Consider the following 20,084-nt stretch of genomic DNA (forward strand, 5'->3'; position numbering starts at 1 on the left):
TTCACTACGGAAAGGTCAAAGTACTCGACGGAACTTGTATTCAGCCAGGTAACCAATGAAATGTTCAGTGCACAGCAGTGAAACTCACTATCGTGCTTGTCAGAAATATTCAGCTGCTGCAATTTAAGCTATACTCTTAGGATCCTGCCTAACCACTCGCACAGAAAAACAGCAAAAAATTTTTTATGTCCAGCAATATAAGTGAAACTGTACATATTATTGCGCCATATTTTCCCAAATTCAAAGTTCACTTCCAGTCCACTCTAAGTGCTACTATGGTCTCAGTTTCTGTATCATAGCATGGGCATCACACTTCTTATATTTGGTGTTCTGTGTTGAGAAACTATTATGCTGTATTTGGTGAATTCGTATTTATTCTTTTATAATACCAAACTGTGCCGTGTACTTGACACTGCGCATTAAAGACCTTTCCAAAATGGGTTGTTTTGTAGCTGGGAGTGACAAGAAGTACTACACCAGCATATAACACCTTTACCATTCAAACGAGTGTTACGTTGTACAGCTCCGAGGGAAAGTATATTATCACTTCATAAGGAAAAAATACTTTCACTTGAGGTATAGTGTAATGTCACTCAGAAAAAAGTGCGTGTTCAACCCCCCCCCCCCCCCCCCCCCAAAAAAAAAAGAGTGTGTTCTTAACTGGTAAATCTGGGAAATTTTTTTTTTTTTCTTGTCGACGTATACACCCTGGTCCAGGATTGTTGGGTTTGTGGATTTTGGGGAGCATGTAGAAGGTGGGCATCATAGGGGTGAGGATGGAAATTGCTTCAGGGAAGAGATTCTGGGAAGGGCCTAAGGCTTTAAGCAGGAATTGGAGGTTGTGTTGGACTTTTGGAAAGGGATCAGTCTGACAGAGTTTATAGTTGGAGGACTCACATAATTTGAGGGAGCCTTCTGTCAAGTACTCACTGCAATTCATACCAACAGTGGTGGAAGCTTTGTCTGCAGGCAGGATGATCAGGTCAGGATTTGTTTTGAGGTTATGTATGGCTATTCTTTCTTCTACTGAAAGGTTGGTGTTCTGAGGAAGGGACCTGGGGAAGGATGATGAGGCTAAGCTGGAAGTAAGGAATTCCTGGAAGGTGACCGGCATGTGGTTTTGTGTGTGTGTGTGTGTGTGTGTGTGGGGGGGGGGGGGGGGGGAGAGATCACGGTTGGGTGGTGGTGTGAACTGGAAGAGGTAGGGTTCAGTTTTGGAATTGGGGTGGTTTTGGTTGTGGTGGCAAAGAATTGCTTCCATCGCAGGGATCAGAAGAAGGAGCGTGGGTCTTAGACACGTCCAGGATGGTTAAATTTGGGTGCAGGGCTGAAAAGTTGACACCTTTGGATAGGACTGATACTTCTGTGGAGCTGTGGGTTTTGGTGGGAGGGTTAACAATAGTGTTACAGGAATGTTTTGGCCCTAGATTTGATGCAGAGTTAGTAGGCAGAGTTTAGCTTCTATGAGGGCTGGACAGGGAGGATCTTTGTAGGTATGGCTGAATAGTGAAGCCCCGAGACAGCAGTAGGATGTTAGCAAGTTGGATAACTTGAGGTGGTGTTTGGAATGCTCCTCCAGATGCTGGAGAGCAAGAGATTTAATTTCAGGAAAGCATTCCAGACACCACCTCCATAAGAAGAGATTCTGGGAAGGGCCTAAGGCTTTAAGCAGGAATTGGAGGTTGTGTTGGACTTTTGGAAAGGGATCAGTCTGACAGAGTTTATAGTTGGAGGACTCACATAATTTGAGGGAGCCTTCTGTCAAGTCGGGCACACAGTTTTAATCTGCCAGGAAGTTTCATATCAGCGCACACTCCGCTGCAGAGTGAAAATCTCATTCTGGAAACATCCCCCAGGCTGTGGCTAAGCCATGTCTCCGCAATATCCTTTCTTTCAGGAGTGCTAGTTCTGCAAGGTTCGCAGGAGAGCTTCTGTAAAGTTTGGAAGGTAGGAGACGAGGTACTGGCAGAAGTAAAGCTGTGAGTACCGGACGTGAGTCGTGCTTCGGTAGCTCAGTTGGTAGAGCACTTGCCCGTGAAAGGCAAAGGTCCCGAGTTCGAGTCTCGGTCGGGCACACAGTTTTAATCTGCCAGGAAGTTTCATATCAGCGCACACTCCGCTGCAGAGTGAAAATCTCATTCTGGAAACATCCCCCAGGCTGTGGCTAAGCCATGTCTCCGCAATATCCTTTCTTTCAGGAGTGCTAGTTCTGCAAGGTTCGCAGGAGAGCTTCTGTAAAGTTTGGAAGGTAGGAGACGAGGTACTGGCAGAAGTAAAGCTGTGAGTACCGGACGTGAGTCGTGCTTCGGTAGCTCAGTTGGTAGAGCACTTGCCCGTGAAAGGCAAAGGTCCCGAGTTCGAGTCTCGGTCGGGCACACAGTTTTAATCTGCCAGGAAGTTTCATATCAGCGCACACTCCGCTGCAGAGTGAAAATCTCATTCTGGAAACATCCCCCAGGCTGTGGCTAAGCCATGTCTCCGCAATATCCTTTCTTTCAGGAGTGCTAGTTCTGCAAGGTTCGCAGGAGAGCTTCTGTAAAGTTTGGAAGGTAGGAGACGAGGTACTGGCAGAAGTAAAGCTGTGAGTACCGGACGTGAGTCGTGCTTCGGTAGCTCAGTTGGTAGAGCACTTGCCCGTGAAAGGCAAAGGTCCCGAGTTCGAGTCTCGGTCGGGCACACAGTTTTAATCTGCCAGGAAGTTTCATATCAGCGCACACTCCGCTGCAGAGTGAAAATCTCATTCTGGAAACATCCCCCAGGCTGTGGCTAAGCCATGTCTCCGCAATATCCTTTCTTTCAGGAGTGCTAGTTCTGCAAGGTTCGCAGGAGAGCTTCTGTAAAGTTTGGAAGGTAGGAGACGAGGTACTGGCAGAAGTAAAGCTGTGAGTACCGGACGTGAGTCGTGCTTCGGTAGCTCAGTTGGTAGAGCACTTGCCCGTGAAAGGCAAAGGTCCCGAGTTCGAGTCTCTGTCGGGCACACAGTTTTAATCTGCCAGGAAGTTTCATATCAGCGCACACTCCGCTGCAGAGTGAAAATCTCATTCTGGAAACATCCCCCAGGCTGTGGCTAAGCCATGTCTCCGCAATATCCTTTCTTTCAGGAGTGCTAGTTCTGCAAGGTTCGCAGGAGAGCTTCTGTAAAGTTTGGAAGGTAGGAGACGAGGTACTGGCAGAAGTAAAGCTGTGAGTACCGGACGTGAGTCGTGCTTCGGTAGCTCAGTTGGTAGAGCACTTGCCCGTGAAAGGCAAAGGTCCCGAGTTCGAGTCTCGGTCGGGCACACAGTTTTAATCTGCCAGGAAGTTTCATATCAGCGCACACTCCGCTGCAGAGTGAAAATCTCATTCTGGAAACATCCCCCAGGCTGTGGCTAAGCCATGTCTCCGCAATATCCTTTCTTTCAGGAGTGCTAGTTCTGCAAGGTTCGCAGGAGAGCTTCTGTAAAGTTTGGAAGGTAGGAGACGAGGTACTGGCAGAAGTAAAGCTGTGAGTACCGGACGTGAGTCGTGCTTCGGTAGCTCAGTTGGTAGAGCACTTGCCCGTGAAAGGCAAAGGTCCCGAGTTCGAGTCTCGGTCGGGCACACAGTTTTAATCTGCCAGGAAGTTTCATATCAGCGCACACTCCGCTGCAGAGTGAAAATCTCATTCTGGAAACATCCCCCAGGCTGTGGCTAAGCCATGTCTCCGCAATATCCTTTCTTTCAGGAGTGCTAGTTCTGCAAGGTTCGCAGGAGAGCTTCTGTAAAGTTTGGAAGGTAGGAGACGAGGTACTGGCAGAAGTAAAGCTGTGAGTACCGGACGTGAGTCGTGCTTCGGTAGCTCAGTTGGTAGAGCACTTGCCCGTGAAAGGCAAAGGTCCCGAGTTCGAGTCTCGGTCGGGCACACAGTTTTAATCTGCCAGGAAGTTTCACCACCTCCATAAGTTATACAATCTGCTGAATCCTACTACCGCCCCTTGTAGAAGCTAAACCCTACCCAGCTGCCCTTTTCAACTTGCCACATTCCCTGAAACTTCCTACCTACTTTCCACCACATCCAGAGTCAAAACATTCCTGTAACACTGTTGTTAGCCTTCCCATCAAAACCCACAGCTCCACAGACATTTTAGTCCGATCCAAACACCTCACTTTTAACCCTACACCCAAAGTTAATCACAGTGGACTTGCCAAAGACCTACTCTCCTTTTCCCAGTCCTTGCAATGGAAGCACTTCTTTGCCACCAATCCCCCCAACCAAAACTACCCCAATTCCAACATTCCAGTTCATACCACCATCCAACCGTGATCCGCAGGTTAAGGTTCCACCACTGTTGTTATGAATTGCAGTGACTACCTGCCAGAAGGCATCCTAAAATTATATTACTCCTCTGCCTATAAATTCTGCCAGAGTAATCCCATCCCAGAAGTCCAACATAATGTCCAATTCCTGCTAAAGCCTTAGGTACCACCCAGAACCTCTCTCCTGAACCCATTTCCGTCCCGACCCCTGTGACACCCTGCACATCTAACTTCTACAAGCTCCCCAAAATCCACAAACCTAACAATCGTGGATGGTCCACTGTGGCTGGTTATTGTGCCCCCACTGCAAGAATTTCAGCACTCATTGACTTAACACCTCCAATCAACTGTCCGTAGTCTTGCCTCCCACATCAAAGACACCAACCACTTCCCTCACTGACTTGCCAGCATCCCCATTGCTTCACCTCCCAGATCCCTACTCGTAACAGTTGACACCACCTCCCTATACACCCACATCCCTCACACCCATGGTATTACTGCAACTGAACACTACCTTACCCAACGTCCTTCAAACTCCAAACCCACTACCTCATTATTCATACATTTTACTAACTTTATCCCAAGCCACAACTACTTCTCATTTGAAGGGAAGGTATCTAAACAAATCTGGGGCACAACCATGGGCATCCACATGGGAACCTACTATGACAACCTTTTTAAGGGTCATGCAGAGGAAGACCTTCCTAGCCTCACAAAACACCAAACTCCTTGTCTGATTCATGCTCATCGATGATATCTTCACAATCTGGACTCGGGCAAGACACCATATCTTCATTCCTGCACAACCTCAACACCGTCTCTCCCATCTTCAGGTGATCCCCCTCAACCCAGCATGCCACCTTCCTATATGTTGACCACCTCCTCTCTGATGGCTCCATCCGCACCTCTGTCCACATTAAACCCACCAACCACCAACAGTGTGCGCATTTCGACAGGTGCCATCCCTTTGACACCAAAACATCTCTCCCATACAGCCTGGCCGCCCAGAGACAGTGTATCTATAGTGTCAATAACTCCTTTGCTCAGTGTACTGAGGATCTCGTCAAGGAGACGGACTATTCCCTAGGCCTAGTCCACAAATAGATCTCCCGTGCCACTTCCCGTCACACACTCAATCCTCCCACCACCCCCAAGAACCAGCCACAAAGAGTGCCCACTTTGTCACCCAGACGGGAGCAACTGAACCACATTCTTCTCCAGGGCTTTGATTACCTATCATCATGCCCTGAAATGAGGGACATCCTACTTGAAACATTTCTCAACCCTCCTAAAGTGGTATTCTGTCACCCACCCAACCTCCACAACATTCTAATCTATCCCTATGCCATTCACAATCCCAACCCCTTTCCACAAGAATCTTATCCCTGTGAAAGACCCAGGTGCAAAACCCAGTACTTCCTATTCCAGTCCTCTCTCAGGTTTTTCCTACCCCATCAGGGACTGGGCCACCTGTGAAAGCAGCCATGTCATTTACCAGATCTGATGCAACCTTTGCACAGTTTTTTATATTTCTATATTGCTATGACTAACAACCAGCAGTCCACCAGCATGAATGGCCACCACCAAACTGTGGCCAAGAGCAAAGTAGGTCAATTTGTGGCACAACGTGCAACTGAATATAACATACTTGATTTCAATAGCTACTTCACTACCTGGGCCATCTGGATCCTTCTCTCCATCACCAGCTTTTATGAACTGCATAGATGGGAGATATCCTTACAACACGTCCTCTGCTCCTGTAACTATTCTGGCCTCGACCTATGGTAACATACTGTCCAAACAACTTCCACCCAACAGTTTTCACCCTTTTTGTCCTATCATCTCCTTTCCATTCTCGTCTCTCACACTGTTTATTTGCTGCCCTGTGCCAATGCACTCACCCATCTTTCCTCACTTCTCTCCTTTTACGCTCTTTCCTTCCCCACCTCCTGACAACGCGCCTTTTGGCATTCTATTCCTTGCACGCTCCACGAGAAAGCGTTCATCTGTCTCCCCACCTATACACTACTATCCCTTCACCTTCTTCTCTAGATTGTTGCTTGTGTCCCACATGATAGCTGCACTCCAGTGCGGTCATGTGTTGTTTATGAGGTGTGCTTGCTTGTGTGTATGAATGGTGTGTGTTGCTCTTTTGCTGATGAAGCCAGCCTGTGACCGAAAGCTTTACATAAATGTCTTTTAATTGTGCCTGTCTGCAACTTAACATGTCTTCTTTACAGTAAATAGCAATCGGTCTTTTCTTACATAGTTGATATATATGTAAGTTAATAATTCCTAATTCTTATATGGAATAGGAGTTGTCAAGGAGAAACTTTCCCAGATTGTTTTAAAATTTTACTTTCCTGTCTGCAAAAAAGTTTTGTTGTAGCATTGTGCACCATTTTTTGCTCTAAAGATGACCTTAAGGTGGTGTAATGAATGTCATTTTTCCTTCAGGTATTGTAATTATGTACATCATTGTTCCTTTTGAAATATAGTGGATTATTTATAACAAACTTCTTGAGGGAATAAAGATGCTGTGAAGCAGTAGTCAGAATGCCCACTTAAATGGATGTCTACAAGATGATCGTGGGTGAGCACCACACATTATTTTTACAGCACCTTTTGTGCTGTGGAGACTTCCTTTCTTTAAGATGAGTTGGCCCAGAATATTATTCAATATGACATTACTGAATGAAAATAAGCAAAATATATCAACTCCCTGATTTTTCTGTCCCCAAAATTTGCAACCATTCTAAGCACAAATGTGGATGAACTAAGTTGTTTTAGGAGTACCAAAATATGTTTTTTCAAATTTAAATTCTGGTCAATATAGATACCTAATAATTCTGAAGTATTCACCCTCTATATTATTTCCTTGCCATGTGCTACACTTAACTAGATGAGTGGAACTGATTATGCTGAGCCTTTTAAAATTGAGGGTGAGACCATTCACAGAAAATCAGTCAATGATACTTTAAGAACTTTGTTTACCATTTCTTCTGTTTCTGTATGTATACTTATATTGATTATGATACTAATGTCATCTGCAAAAAGAATTATTTCTGCTTGTTGTATATTAGATGAAATATTGTTTACATATTTGAGAGCCTACATGATTTCTCCCCAGTCAGAGCTATGTCCCCAGAATATATATCGGTTGAATTAATAAGTACAACTTTTTACATTCTTTTGACTAGATACATTGTCTGTTGGTTTTCTACATCATTAATTCCATAAAACTTCCATTTATCTAGGAGAGTACTGTGATTCACATAGTCAACTGCCTTAGCAAGGTCACAGAAAATACCAGCTGGCATTATTTTATTATTTAATGCTTGTAAAATCTGGTGAGTGAACATGTAAATGGCATTCTCAGTAGAGCAACCTGAAACCCAAAGGATGTCTTGCTGAGAATATTATTGTTGCTGAAAACCTCTCCGTCTTCAGGCCACAAGTGGCCCATAGGGACCATCCGACTGCCGTGTCATCGTCAGCTGAGGATGGGGATAGGAGGGGCGCGTTGTCAGCACACCGCTCTCCTGGTTGTTATGATGGTTTTCTTTGGCTGGAGCCACTACTACTCGGGTGGGTAGCTCCACAATTGGCATCACAAGGCTGAGTGCACCCCGAAAAATGGCAGTGCATGGCGGCCCAGATGGTCACCCATCCAAGTGCCGGCCACGGCTGACAGCGCTTAACTTGTAATCTGATGGGAACCGGTGTATCCACTGTGGCAAGGCTGTTTCGGAAAATGATGTCAGCACTGAAACAGGTTGGTAGTGATTGACATCCCTCTTATCTTTCTTAAAGAGGGTTTTAACAATGGTATATTTCAATCTCTCTGAAAAAATGCCTTGAGTTTATGGTGCATTATATATTTTGGATAAGACCAGGCTTATTATAGGGGAATAAATATTTAGTACTCTCTTGGAAACACGATTAATTTTTCAGAGAATGTATAATGTTCTTAATTTTAGAAGGAGAAGCTGGTGATGCAGTCATATAATTGAATTTTATGAGTTACCTTTTCAACATAACGCTGTGATTTTTATCTTGAAATGTTTGTCTTTATGCTTTCTACTATTGTCAAGGAATGATTATTAAACACATTTGCTACCTGTGACTCATTTATAGTCCTTCCATGCAGTTCATGAGTGATGTTACCTTGTTCTGTGGCTGGTTGTGCTGTCTCTCATTTCACTATATTCCATATAGCCTTAAATCTGTTGTTGGAATTACTGCTTTCTGACATTGTGTGCATATTCTTTGATTTTTTTAAATAATCTTTCTTAGTAATTCTGAGCAGTTTTTTAAAAAAAAGTGAGCAACTACTGTGGGATCCCTACTTGTTCTTGTCAAAAGACACATCTCTCTTTTTCTTTCACAAGATACTTTAATCTCTCTAGTGATCCATGTTTTTTTTACATGGTTGTTTAGTGTCCTTTCTCATCATCATCATCATCATTTAAGACTGATTATGCCTTTCAGCGTTCAGTCTGGAGCATAGCCCCCCTTATAAAATTCCTCCATGATCCCCTACTCAGTGCTAACATTGGTGCCTCTTCTGATGTTAAACCTATTACTTCAAAATCATTCTTAACCGAATCCTTGGTCTGCCCCGACTCCTCCTACCCTCTACTGCTGAACCCATGAGTCTCTTGGGTAACCTTGCTTCTCCCATGCGTGTAACATGACCCCATCATCTAAGCCTGTTCGCCCTGACTGCTACATCTATAGAGTTCATTCCCAGTTTTTCTTTGATTTCCTCATTGTGGACACCCTCCTGCCATTGTTCCCATCTACTAGTACCTGCAATCATCCTAGCTACTTTCATATCCGCAACCTCAACCTTATTGATAAGGTAACCTGAATCCACCCAGCTTTCGCTCCCATACAACAAAGTTGGTCGAAAGATTGAACGGTGCACAGATAACTTAGTCTTGGTACTGACTTCCTTCTTGCAGAAGAGAGTAGATCGTAGCTGAGCACTCACTGCATTAGCCTTGCTACACCTCGCTTCCAGTTCTTTCACTATGTTGCCATCCTGTGAGAATATGCATCCTAAGTACTTGAAACCGTCCACCTGCTCTAACTTTGTTCCTCCTATTTGGCACTCAATCCGTTTATATTTCTTTCCCACTGACATTACTTTCGTTTTGGAGATGCTAATCTTCATACCATAGTCCTTACATTTCTGACCTAGCTCTGAAATATTACTCTGCAAACTTTCAATCGAATCTGCCATCACAACTAAGTCATCCGCATATGCAAGACTGCTTATTTTGTGTTCACATATCTTAATCTCACCCAGCCAGTCTATTGTTTTCAACATATGATCCATAAATAATATGAACAACAGTGGAGACAGGTTGCAGCCTTGTCTTACCCCTGAAACTACTCTGAACCATGAACTCAGTTTACCGTCAACTCTAACTGCTGCCTGACTATTCATGTAAAGACCTTTAATTGCTTGCAAAAGTTTGCCTCCTATTCCATAATCTCGTAGAACAGACAATAACTTCCTCCTAGGAACCCGGTCATATGCCTTTTCTAGATCTATAAAGCATAGATACAATTCCCTGTTCCACTCATAACACTTCTCCATTATTTGTCGTAAGCTAAAGATCTGGTCCTGACAACCTCTAAGAGGCCTAAACCCACACTGATTTTCATCCAATTGCTCCTCAACTAATACTCGCACTTTCCTTTCAACAATACCTGAGAAGATTTTACCCACAACACTGATTAAAGAGATACCTCTGTAGTTGTTACAATCTTTTCTGTTTCCATGCTTAAAGATTGGTGTGATTACTGCTTTTGTCCAGTCTGATGGAACCTGTCTCGACTCCCAGGCCATTTCAATTATCCTGTGTAGCCATTTAAGACCTGACATTCCACTGTACTTGATGAGTTCCGACTTAATTTCATCCACCCCAGCTGCTTTATTGCACTGCAATCTATTGACCATTTTCTCCACTTCCTCAAACGTGATCCTATTTCCATCATCATTCCTATCCCATTCTACCTCGAAATCTGAAACATTACTGATCGTATTTTCACCTACATTGAGCAACTCTTCAAAATATTCCCTCCATCTGCCCAAGGCATCCACAGGATTCACCAGCAGTTTTCCTGACCTGTCCAAAATACTTGTCATTTCCTTGTTACCTCCCTTTTGAAGACTGCTAATTACACTCCAGAATGGTTTTCCAGCAGCTTGACCCAATGTGTCCAACCTGTTTCCAAAGTCTTCCCAAGATTTCTTCTTGGATGCTGCAATTATCTGTTTGGCTTTGTTTCTTTCTTCAACATAACTTTCTCTGTCTACCTGAGTTCTAGTATGTAGCCATTTTTTATACGCCTTCTTTTTCCTTTTACAGGCTGCCTTGACTGTGTCATTCCACCAAGCTGTTTGCTTCCTCCTACTTTTACACACTACTGTTCCAAGACATTCTTTAGCCACTTCTAGTACTGTGTCCCTGTACCTTGTCCATTCCTTTTCCAATGACTGTAATTGACTACGTTCAACTAACTGGTACCTTTCTGAGATCGCTGTTATGTACTTGTGCCTGATTTCTGTATCCTGAAGTTTCTCCACTCTTATCCTCCTACATATGGACCTGACCTCCTGCACTTTCGGCCTCGCAATCCCAATTTCACTGCAGATTAAATAATGATCAGTGTCATCAAAGAATCCCCTGAATACACGTGTGTCCCTCACAGCCTTCCTGAATTCCTGATCTGTTATTATATAGTCAATGACAGATCTGGTTCCCCTGCTTTCACAAGTATACCGGTGAATGTTCTTATGTTTAAAAAATGAGTTTGTGATTACTAAGCCCATACTGGCACAGAAATCCAAGAGTTGCTGCCCGTTCCTGTTGGCCTCCATATCCTCTCCAAATTTACCCATAACCTTTTCATTCCCTTCTGTTCGATTTCCAATCCTGGCGTTAAAATCACCCATGAGCGGAACACTGTCCTTGTCCTTTACTCTAACAACTACATCACTGAGTGCCTCATAAAAACTATCCATCTTATCTTGATCAGTCCCTTCACAATGCGAATATACTGACACAATCCTAATTTTCTTGCTAGACATTGTCAAATCTATCCACATCAGTCGTTCGTTTACATACCTTATTGCAACTACGCTGGGTTCCATTTCTTTCCTGATGTAAAGCCCTACACCCCATTGTGCTATTCCTGCTTTGACTCCTGACAAGTAGACCTTGTATTCTCCCACTTCTTCTTCTTTCTCACCCCTTACCCGAATGTCACTAACAGCTAAAACATCCAGCCTCATCTTACTTGCAGCCTCTGCCAGCTCTACCTTCTTCCAAGAGTAGCTCCCCATCTCATTACCATTTGTTTGCCAAGTCGTATCTTAGGAGTCCCTGGTTTGTCAGTTAGAGGTGGGACTCCGTCACCTCCAAAGGTTCGAGGCATTTTGCTCTGATTGTTGCCAGCATCATATTTAAAGTACCAGGGAAGCAGGTTGCTAGCCTTACTTGCCCCAGTCCCATTGGGTTTTACCCCTAACGGCTGAGGGACTAACCGGTGGATTTGGTAGTCTTTGCCGTATGAGCACAAAGGTGACCATGACTCAGAATATGTCCGAGATGCCCAGTCTTATTCCAAAGTAACTGGTATCCCGACTGTCGGGACCACTTACTTGGCCACTCATACGTTGCCCGTGGTTCATGAACTAGGACATGACTACAGGAACCCACACCATGAACCACAGTGTCCGTTCTGATTAGCTTATTTGGAAAGCTTTTTCAAATTATGATATGAATTTATCATGTAATAGATAAAATTTTGTATTAGCATTTGGTTCATTATAAATTTAATCCCAGGTCATCTCCGGTAAATTATTCTTAAAAAACATTTGTCTTTAATTATTCGAACTGATTTCCACTGAGGAGAATCCATAATGTAAAGCACTACGTTATTTATCCTAACTAACTGACCATCATGGTCAGAGACAGCATTTGTTATTGGGTAAGCAGTTTTCTTCTTGCTTTGAGCCCCACCAAAGAGATTTATCAATTAAGGTCCTACCGTCTTTGTACACCCATGTTGGAGAGTTAATTACAGAGATCAAATGGTAGAATCCTTACTTTTCCATGCTATTTTTCCTATCAGAATCCTTTAGAAAATCTACACTGAGACCACCACAGAATATTGACTGCTTGCTGCTGCCTGACAAATGGAACATTCAGGTATCTAGATTCTTTGTAAACAGTTCAAAATTTCCCAGTGGGGGTCTATAAATAGTTAAAATTAAAAGTGAAAAACTTTTCAATATTAATTCACAAGCACACAGTTCTGAGGTAATGTGGTGCTCAGACTGGTTCAGGATGTCAGTCTTCTCAGAGCTCTCTAAATTTCTGAAACAGACCAGAAGCTCTTCCCCTTATTACTCAGTTCTCTACTATTTTGATGAAATAAGTTAACCTTACTTTTCTGTGCATTCTTAAGCAATCTGTCAGACTTCTCTATTATTTCCTCTTCTTTCAAAACAAGATGCCTGAATTCTGATTTTAACCTAAAAAAGGCACCTCTCTGACACCAGCAAGCACAGGAATCTTCTTGCTATGTGTGATGGTTGCCACCCGTGTTATCTGCAAGAAGCTCAGCCAAACTATCTTTCTCTCTCCTATTCAGATGTAGGCGATGTCTAGTATACCTCCATCTTCCAACTGTCGCAACAGGCACTGCACCCATATGTGATTTAATTTCAGTCAGCAGCAGCCTGCTCAACTGAGTGTCCACACAGCTCACAGCACTATTAACCTAGGTCGGTCAAGGCACTGCAGAATATCCACAAAACTTATACGCCTGGGGTTTGATGTGTGTATTTGGTACCTATTTGTGTAAAAATACATTTTCAAAAATGCAAAATATAAAATCTTATTATAGGTTAGCTTTAACAGATGAACATTTGCAGTCAATTTTGAAGGTAGGGAGTATTAGCTTTAATCCCCAATTTGTTGAAATGTTATCTTTAAAAAAATTTCATTAGCCACACTAGTAAAATTGTGTTTCAAACAACAATTGTGTCTACTGAGTGTTTTTACTGTGCTATATTTTTATCAATATATTTGTGAAAACTTGTTTTTCCCATGTTTAGTAAATCTACCTCAACAAACTCTATCATGGCCTGCTGAGTATAAAATAAATAATATTTGGGCCTTTACAAAAAACCTGGATTGACCCCTGGTCTAAGTGGTGAGCATCGTGATGATAAAACCATCTCGTGATGATGAAACCAGCCAGTCTCCTGCAGTCCACTAATGTGCTGCTAACAAACTCAATCAGGTGAATGTAGTACAGAGTGTAACATCATGTTACAATATCAACAGACATCTAGTACACACTATTACACTAACACTTTATCTTGGCAGTTTTAGGTAGGAGTTGGTGTGATCTACGGTTACTAAGGATACCAAGTAATTTTTGCACCTAAACTACTACATTTATGATGCTGCCAACTCTAGCAAATGATTGCACTGTAGTCATCAGTGAATGCTTCATGTATTTTGCTTTGTGCTGTGCGCCACTGTTTTTTCTTATTCTGCAGTGAATTAAGAAACTAATCATGGTCCATGACAGGGTTTGAGTACCACCCTTACAACTCCCTAGAGGATCGGCAATCTCTGTGACCATTATGCCAGTCCTGCTTTAGGAGCACAGAACACAGACTTATGCTACCAGGCCTGTGAGAGGGAGGCAGGGCTTGTCTGCCTGCTCCACTCCTCTCCCCTCAGATTAATGTTTGCACTGTGGGTGGTGGCCACAATATAGTGTGAGCACTGTGCTCACTGTGATGTGATTTATAATCGGCAGGGACAGGAAAAAATTGTTTTATTTTATGGTTAATTTTGATGTTATTATTTGCATTCTTTTCCCTCAGTTGTTTTATTAATTTCGCTGCCCTTTTTTTTTTTTTTTTTTAAGAATCATAAGTTCCTTATTTGTGTCTTACTTAATTATTTTTCAGTATCATGTTGAAAATGAAGATACACCTATCAATTACATCTATGTGCTTGGTGAGTAGATTTTTTATCTACCCAATTACACCTATCTATTACATTGTATTTATTGACATTACAGAACACATTTATTGAAATCATCGCAAAAAAGCAGCCATTTACAGTAAATCTAATCAGTTAAAGGAGGAAAAACTCTGAAATCACACACCATTGAAAAGTTCTTAAAGAAGAAAGTATTGTCATAACATGAAAGTTCTCTTCTGAAACATTATGTTGCCAATATGTCAGCACTTCAATACCGAGATGAAACAGCTGCCTATAATCTAAATTTGCCTTCAGCACAACCAAAGGTTTTTCCCAACTTCCACATTTGTTGCTGGTGTGGAAAGTTGCTTTTTTTGCTATATTAAGAAAGAGTTTGTACCTGTTTAGAATATCTAAATGGCTGCAATCAGCCATTCGAGTTACCCTAAATGACCCCTTGCCATGTTGGCAGTAATAGAGTTCATCATTATTATCCCGTGACAGACACGAACCTATGACTGTGAATACAAGACTTGCACAGTTCTATGAAGACAAAAGTTGCTATCCTACTTGGAAGATGCAGTCCAATGCATTTTAGTTCTTTTCCTTCACCTTTGCCTGAAGTGTTTGTCCCATCATGTCTTTTAGCTGTTTCCTGGTGTCATCACCAAGCATTCCTCTTCACAACACTTGGTGCGGTGACTGATGGGGCATTTCCTATTTAAAATTACTCCCATCAGCCACTACGTTGAGGTCAACTTGGACTGAACTACAATTTAAGTTCCTCCATTCTGTTGTATGTGACAGCTGCGATGTTTGCATGTCCTGTGCTGTGATTTACTGATAGAAGCAAAACAGAGTAGATGCCATGTTTATTTGTGTGTTTGCAAAAATAAAGTGCCGCATTTTATGGTTTTCATTTTTATAATTATTTTTGGAGTTCCATGGAAGTAGGTTCACATCACATAATAGTTTGTTATACACGAAATGAACTGGCATTTTAAGATTATACAAATACTTCAGCCTTCAGGAAAAAAGAAATCAAAATCCAATTTCAACATTCAACAGCTATGAGTTATGAATATTAATAAACTGCTGTTTTCCAGTTTATAACATTTCATAAAAAATCGATGTTTAGCCTTATTTTGCTACAAATTGCTGATTTCACATTTTGTTTTTGTGAAATTTTCCTTGTCGCTAAAGTCAGCTATTACTGGCACCAGATTCAAGCCATACAGAATAATGAATTTCCGCATAACATTGTGTTAATTATGTTACTGCCTACTGAGTTTGGTAAACATAAAAAAGTATTTAACTGTTGTAAAAATGTAATATATAAAGCAGAAAATAACTAAAATACATAAAAAATGAATGGTGCTTCTTCAGAAGTGGAAACAATCTCATGGTATTCCATTGATATTATTTTCAGTTCTCTTGCAAAATCCTTGTGACAGATACAACAGATGATTGATCAGTTTAGACTACCTTTCTGCACTCTCTGAAATTTTCACCCCTTACCCAATTGTAATAACAGCTAATTCTTATTGATGCAAAAGCTCATTCCTTTGCCTCATTCCTTTGAAAGACTCTAGTGAAAGACCTGACCCATTCTATGCACCACTTGTTGTTATAATAATGTTGGTGGCATATCCTCAGAATCTACCATGCCTTATACCAGATGTACTGAACCCAATGCACAGCTCCCTGCATAACTGTAACAATGAACAAACTGTTCAGTCAGTAGACATGAGGGCAAGAGGAAAATGTACTGCCCCATTTCAAGAGCCAAGAATGCCCTGATTGTTTTCTGTACTCCATTTGTGGTTGCCACAAATTGTTTTCCAGCCATGAATTTCTTTATATATGGGATTAGATGGAAATCAGGTCACCAGACCTAATGATTGGGATGAATGTTCCAACAAACTTCATTTTCATGTTGCCAGTGCATGGGCAAGCACATTATCCTGATGAAACACATAATTATTGTTTGCAGTTCAGCTACCATTTATTTTTCATCCATTTGGTTCAAAAGACTTGTATAGCATTCAGAAATTATTTTGCGCAAGAAAACACTAGAATAAGTTTTTGAAGGTGAAATATTATTTACTGCCCCCCACCCCTCGCTGTTTTCATTTAGTGATATGAACAGATGAGATGGATGCTCTAGTCATCTAGACTAATAAATATTAAGCAGAAAATAAATTGGTTTCTTTTTACCTAGCTTTCAGTCTGCATTCAACAAATGTGGCACCCATTTTGCACAAAAACTATTGCAGTTAGTTTGGTTGAAAAATGTTCCATGGTTATTTTTCTGATATGTCATCAACTATATCACACATAAAGTTTTAAATATGGCTGCGTGGTCAGCGACCATTCACAAATTAAAGTTAAAGCAATTACAGTCCTCGGTTGTAAAAATTAAGTCTTTTGACCTGGTTTCGGCACTTCTACGAGTGCCTTCATCAGAAATTAAACAATCAAATTGGCCTATAACATAAGTACAGAACTACTGAAATTTTTTTTATATATATAGAATTGTAAGTACTGACTAACAGTTCAAGAACGAAAGCTTTATCACTGATATTTACTTTATATGTGACATGTAAGTGCTGTTTCTTTCTTGTACTGTCAGTCAATACTTACACTTTTACATAAAAAATTTCCCATAGTTTTGCACTTATGTTATAGGCCAATTTTATTGTTTAATTTCTGATGAATGCACTTGTAGAAGTGCCAAAAGTAGGTAAAAAGACTTAATTTTTGTGACCGAGGACTGTAATTGCTTTAACTTTATCTCATAGATATTTAATTACTGGTCACCTAATGCCAGATTGTGCACTGTATGGTTTGTATTCATTAGCAAATGCAATTTTCAGATGTCCTACATATGGATCACCTTCAAGAGAAGTAAGCCCAAGGCCCAACCTACTCCACATTTATTACTTGTTGAAAATGAAGGAGCAGACTCACTATAAACTGTTACCACCCAAATCAAAGAATTTGTTATGTGTAATATTCTGTTTTCTCTGTTTCAATGAAAAATCATATAACACAAGTACCTTAAGAAGTGGTACAAACAATACAATTCAATATGCCCAAGTTGATACTTGACACACATTATTACTGAGCTAGGTAACACTCTGGTAATGGAATGGACTTGCATTCGAGAGGACAGAAGTTTAAATTCCCATCCAACTATACACATTTAGGTACTCCATGTATTCCCTAAATTGCTTCAGGCAGCTAAAGGCTCTGAAATATTCATCTAGGGCAGCTGAGAATACTTTCATGATACACAATCATCTTGCCACTGTTCTGATGAAATATAATGAGAGCTGTAGCACGATTTATGAGTGTTGTTCAACAATTAATATCTCACAATTTTTAACTCGGAACACAATTACTCCGAGTTATAATTTGGTAATCATATCAGTCAACATTTCTATCATTTTCATCATGTTCTATGGCCTTGTGTGTTGTGCAAGAGTATGTATTCCCTGTTGTTAAAAGTTCTTGGTCTGTGGTCGTAGACATGTTTTCACTGCATTAATTACAAAGGTAGTGAATCCTTAGGGTGGTCCAAATAGACGGAGGGTCCAGGGCACCAAGTCAGAACAAGATATCTGTTGCATTATTTTTAGACCATCCATATCAGAAATGGTTCTTGAGATTCTTTACAGTCTTCACATATGCCTCTGAATTAATGGTTGTCTCTTTTGGCAACATGTCATCATGACTTTGCTGTAGAGGGAGATGCCTTTAATTCTTTTCTAGTGTGGCACTCTGGTGACCGCTTTTTTGTTTCTAGCTCAAAGTGATGCCTCCAGATTTTATCAACTATAATTGTCTGTGACAGAAATATCTCTTCCTTCATTTCAAACTGCTCCAACAGCTACAAAATGGCTTTTCTTTGGATCTGATGGTCTGTTGTGAGTATTCATAGAACTCATGTTAAGCACACCTTCAAATATCAAAGAGTGTCAAATACTGCACAGACTTTCAATGCTGACTGACAGCTTTCCATTAGCACCTTCACAACTCACCACACTGAGAGCAGTATTCTGGTTGATAGTGGAACTCAAGTTTCTGCACTTCCTGATGCTTCCACTCTCGTTACTTATCACCCAACAGTACTTTCAGCTGCATCAATTACCACACACTGCACACAATTGTTTATGGATGTTAACAATGGTTTATTTTTCTGCAAGCTATAGGTATCCACTGAGAATACAACTGTACCTTGTCCCCCCCCCCCCCCCCCCCCACACACACACACTCCTTCCAAAGGAAAAGTACCATTGTGACAAAAGAGAATGAAAAAGCTTTCCAATTAGGTGGCTGGCTGAATCCGCCCTTCCGGGCCTCAGCCAACTGTATCATACGACTGTTTTGTATACAGATGCATTTAGTTGAGCACTTAAGTTGACCAGATTTGCAAGACTATTCTTAGTGAAGAACAGAAGCTCCATAAGGCAAAGAATATACAGTATATTTAAATCGTAGACAGTCATCTTGCGGCAAAGGATGGAATACTATCTGAAATTTTCAACATGTAGATTACCAGTCTCACATGACAAAGCATCAAATGCGTGTTGGGTTCTACAAAGATTTTTTTATTTATTTAATTAACAAAGCATAAAAACAAACAGGGCATCCACATTTGAGAATATATGTAATGAACATTTTAAAATTTTGATTATGTCATCGTCCCCCCCCCCCCCCCCCCCCCACACAACCAGTAAAAATTTTAAGTTATATGCAGGAGGCTACAACACCATATGCAACACTGCAACATTCACTTTACCAGTGTTTTACCAAACAAAGTACCTTGTGAAACAACAACCTCTTATAAATCTGCAAACAAGTCTGCTTCAGATAATTATGCTGTGCTTGGCTTGTGCCTGAAGTCCTTGAGATACTTGTAGTGGTGTTGTGGGATATATTTTAATTGGCAGGTTCCACACCATTGTCTCTATGTCCAATGATGCAGGGCCCTGCCATACATTACGATCTGTGAGATTCTTTCCAGTGACAAGACTGTTGTCACAGGAAGGGCATGTCACGAACTCAAAATGTAACCTCCATCGAAGTGACACTGAAACAGCATAGGACTGTGTTAATATAATTTGAAAGTAAGACATACATGATAATTGATATTTTAGTACACAGTACCACAAATTAAACTGGCATATTTCATATTTACCTAATTCAGTGGAAAATGCGGGCGTGATATGTAGTGGAATGGGTAGAATCATTTGTGAACATTTCAAACTCAAACACATTTCATGATATTTATTGTATGATACAACAGCAGGACCATATCTGACCATTCGTCTACATGATGGAGCAATCTCTTCTTCACTCTGTAGCATCACTGAAAACTGAAGGTACATATAAACATGACTACAATAGCAGCAATAAGATGAAAAATAATTTTAACTGTTTTCTATAACATATTCAGCAACATGCTGTCCAACATCTCGTTACAAGTTAAATAAAAATCAGTCCACAAACCTGAACACATGGCACAGTTGAATCTGTGAAATCGAACGTGCCAACAATATCTTCGCCAAGTTTGTAAGCTTGCTTGAACAAGCAGAATCTAACCACTTTTCCTTTTGCATTTGTAATATTATAAAAATTTGGACTTCTCCTTGCTGTGACATTCTGAAAGACAGTGAATCGTATTGCAGGGATTATTTTTATCTATTTCATATTCAGTTAGTAATTTATATTCATATACAGATTCAACAAAAACAGTGTCGCTGATATTAAAAACATTGG

At 41.1% G+C, this 20,084-nt stretch overlaps 1 protein-coding gene and 6 non-coding genes across 10 annotated transcripts in view; 6 read left to right on the forward strand and 1 right to left on the reverse strand.

Annotated features, from left to right (window-relative positions):
• Positions 1–2,000: 2,000 nt before the first annotated feature.
• On the forward strand, positions 2,001–2,075 carry Trnas-uga. Its single transcript has one exon. It is a non-coding gene; the product is annotated as a tRNA-Ser (tRNA).
• A 226-nt stretch (positions 2,076–2,301) lies between these two features.
• Positions 2,302–2,376, forward strand: Trnas-uga. Its single transcript has one exon. It is a non-coding gene; the product is annotated as a tRNA-Ser (tRNA).
• A 226-nt stretch (positions 2,377–2,602) lies between these two features.
• On the forward strand, positions 2,603–2,677 carry Trnas-uga. Its single transcript has one exon. It is a non-coding gene; the product is annotated as a tRNA-Ser (tRNA).
• Positions 2,678–3,204: 527 nt separating this feature from the next.
• Trnas-uga lies at positions 3,205–3,279 on the forward strand. Its single transcript has one exon. It is a non-coding gene; the product is annotated as a tRNA-Ser (tRNA).
• Positions 3,280–3,505: 226 nt separating this feature from the next.
• Trnas-uga lies at positions 3,506–3,580 on the forward strand. Its single transcript has one exon. It is a non-coding gene; the product is annotated as a tRNA-Ser (tRNA).
• Positions 3,581–3,806: 226 nt separating this feature from the next.
• Trnas-uga lies at positions 3,807–3,881 on the forward strand. The gene has a single exon. It is a non-coding gene; the product is annotated as a tRNA-Ser (tRNA).
• A 15,142-nt stretch (positions 3,882–19,023) lies between these two features.
• Positions 19,024–20,084, reverse strand: part of LOC124793985 (RAB6A-GEF complex partner protein 2) — a 106,629-nt gene continuing 105,568 nt past the window's right edge. For all 4 annotated transcript variants that reach the window (XM_047258064.1, XM_047258063.1, XM_047258062.1 and 1 more), the window contains exons 6-8: positions 19,815–19,967; positions 19,504–19,681; positions 19,024–19,395 (exon numbers count right to left, since the gene is read on the reverse strand). In XM_047258064.1, the coding sequence (XP_047114020.1) occupies positions 19,172–19,395; positions 19,504–19,681; positions 19,815–19,967 (555 nt within the window). In that variant the 3' untranslated portion in view covers positions 19,024–19,171. The remainder of the gene's footprint in view (positions 19,396–19,503; positions 19,682–19,814; positions 19,968–20,084) is intronic.

Source organism: Schistocerca piceifrons, chromosome 1, assembly GCF_021461385.2.
Source record: "Schistocerca piceifrons isolate TAMUIC-IGC-003096 chromosome 1, iqSchPice1.1, whole genome shotgun sequence".
Lineage (NCBI taxonomy): Eukaryota > Metazoa > Arthropoda > Insecta > Orthoptera > Acrididae > Schistocerca > Schistocerca piceifrons.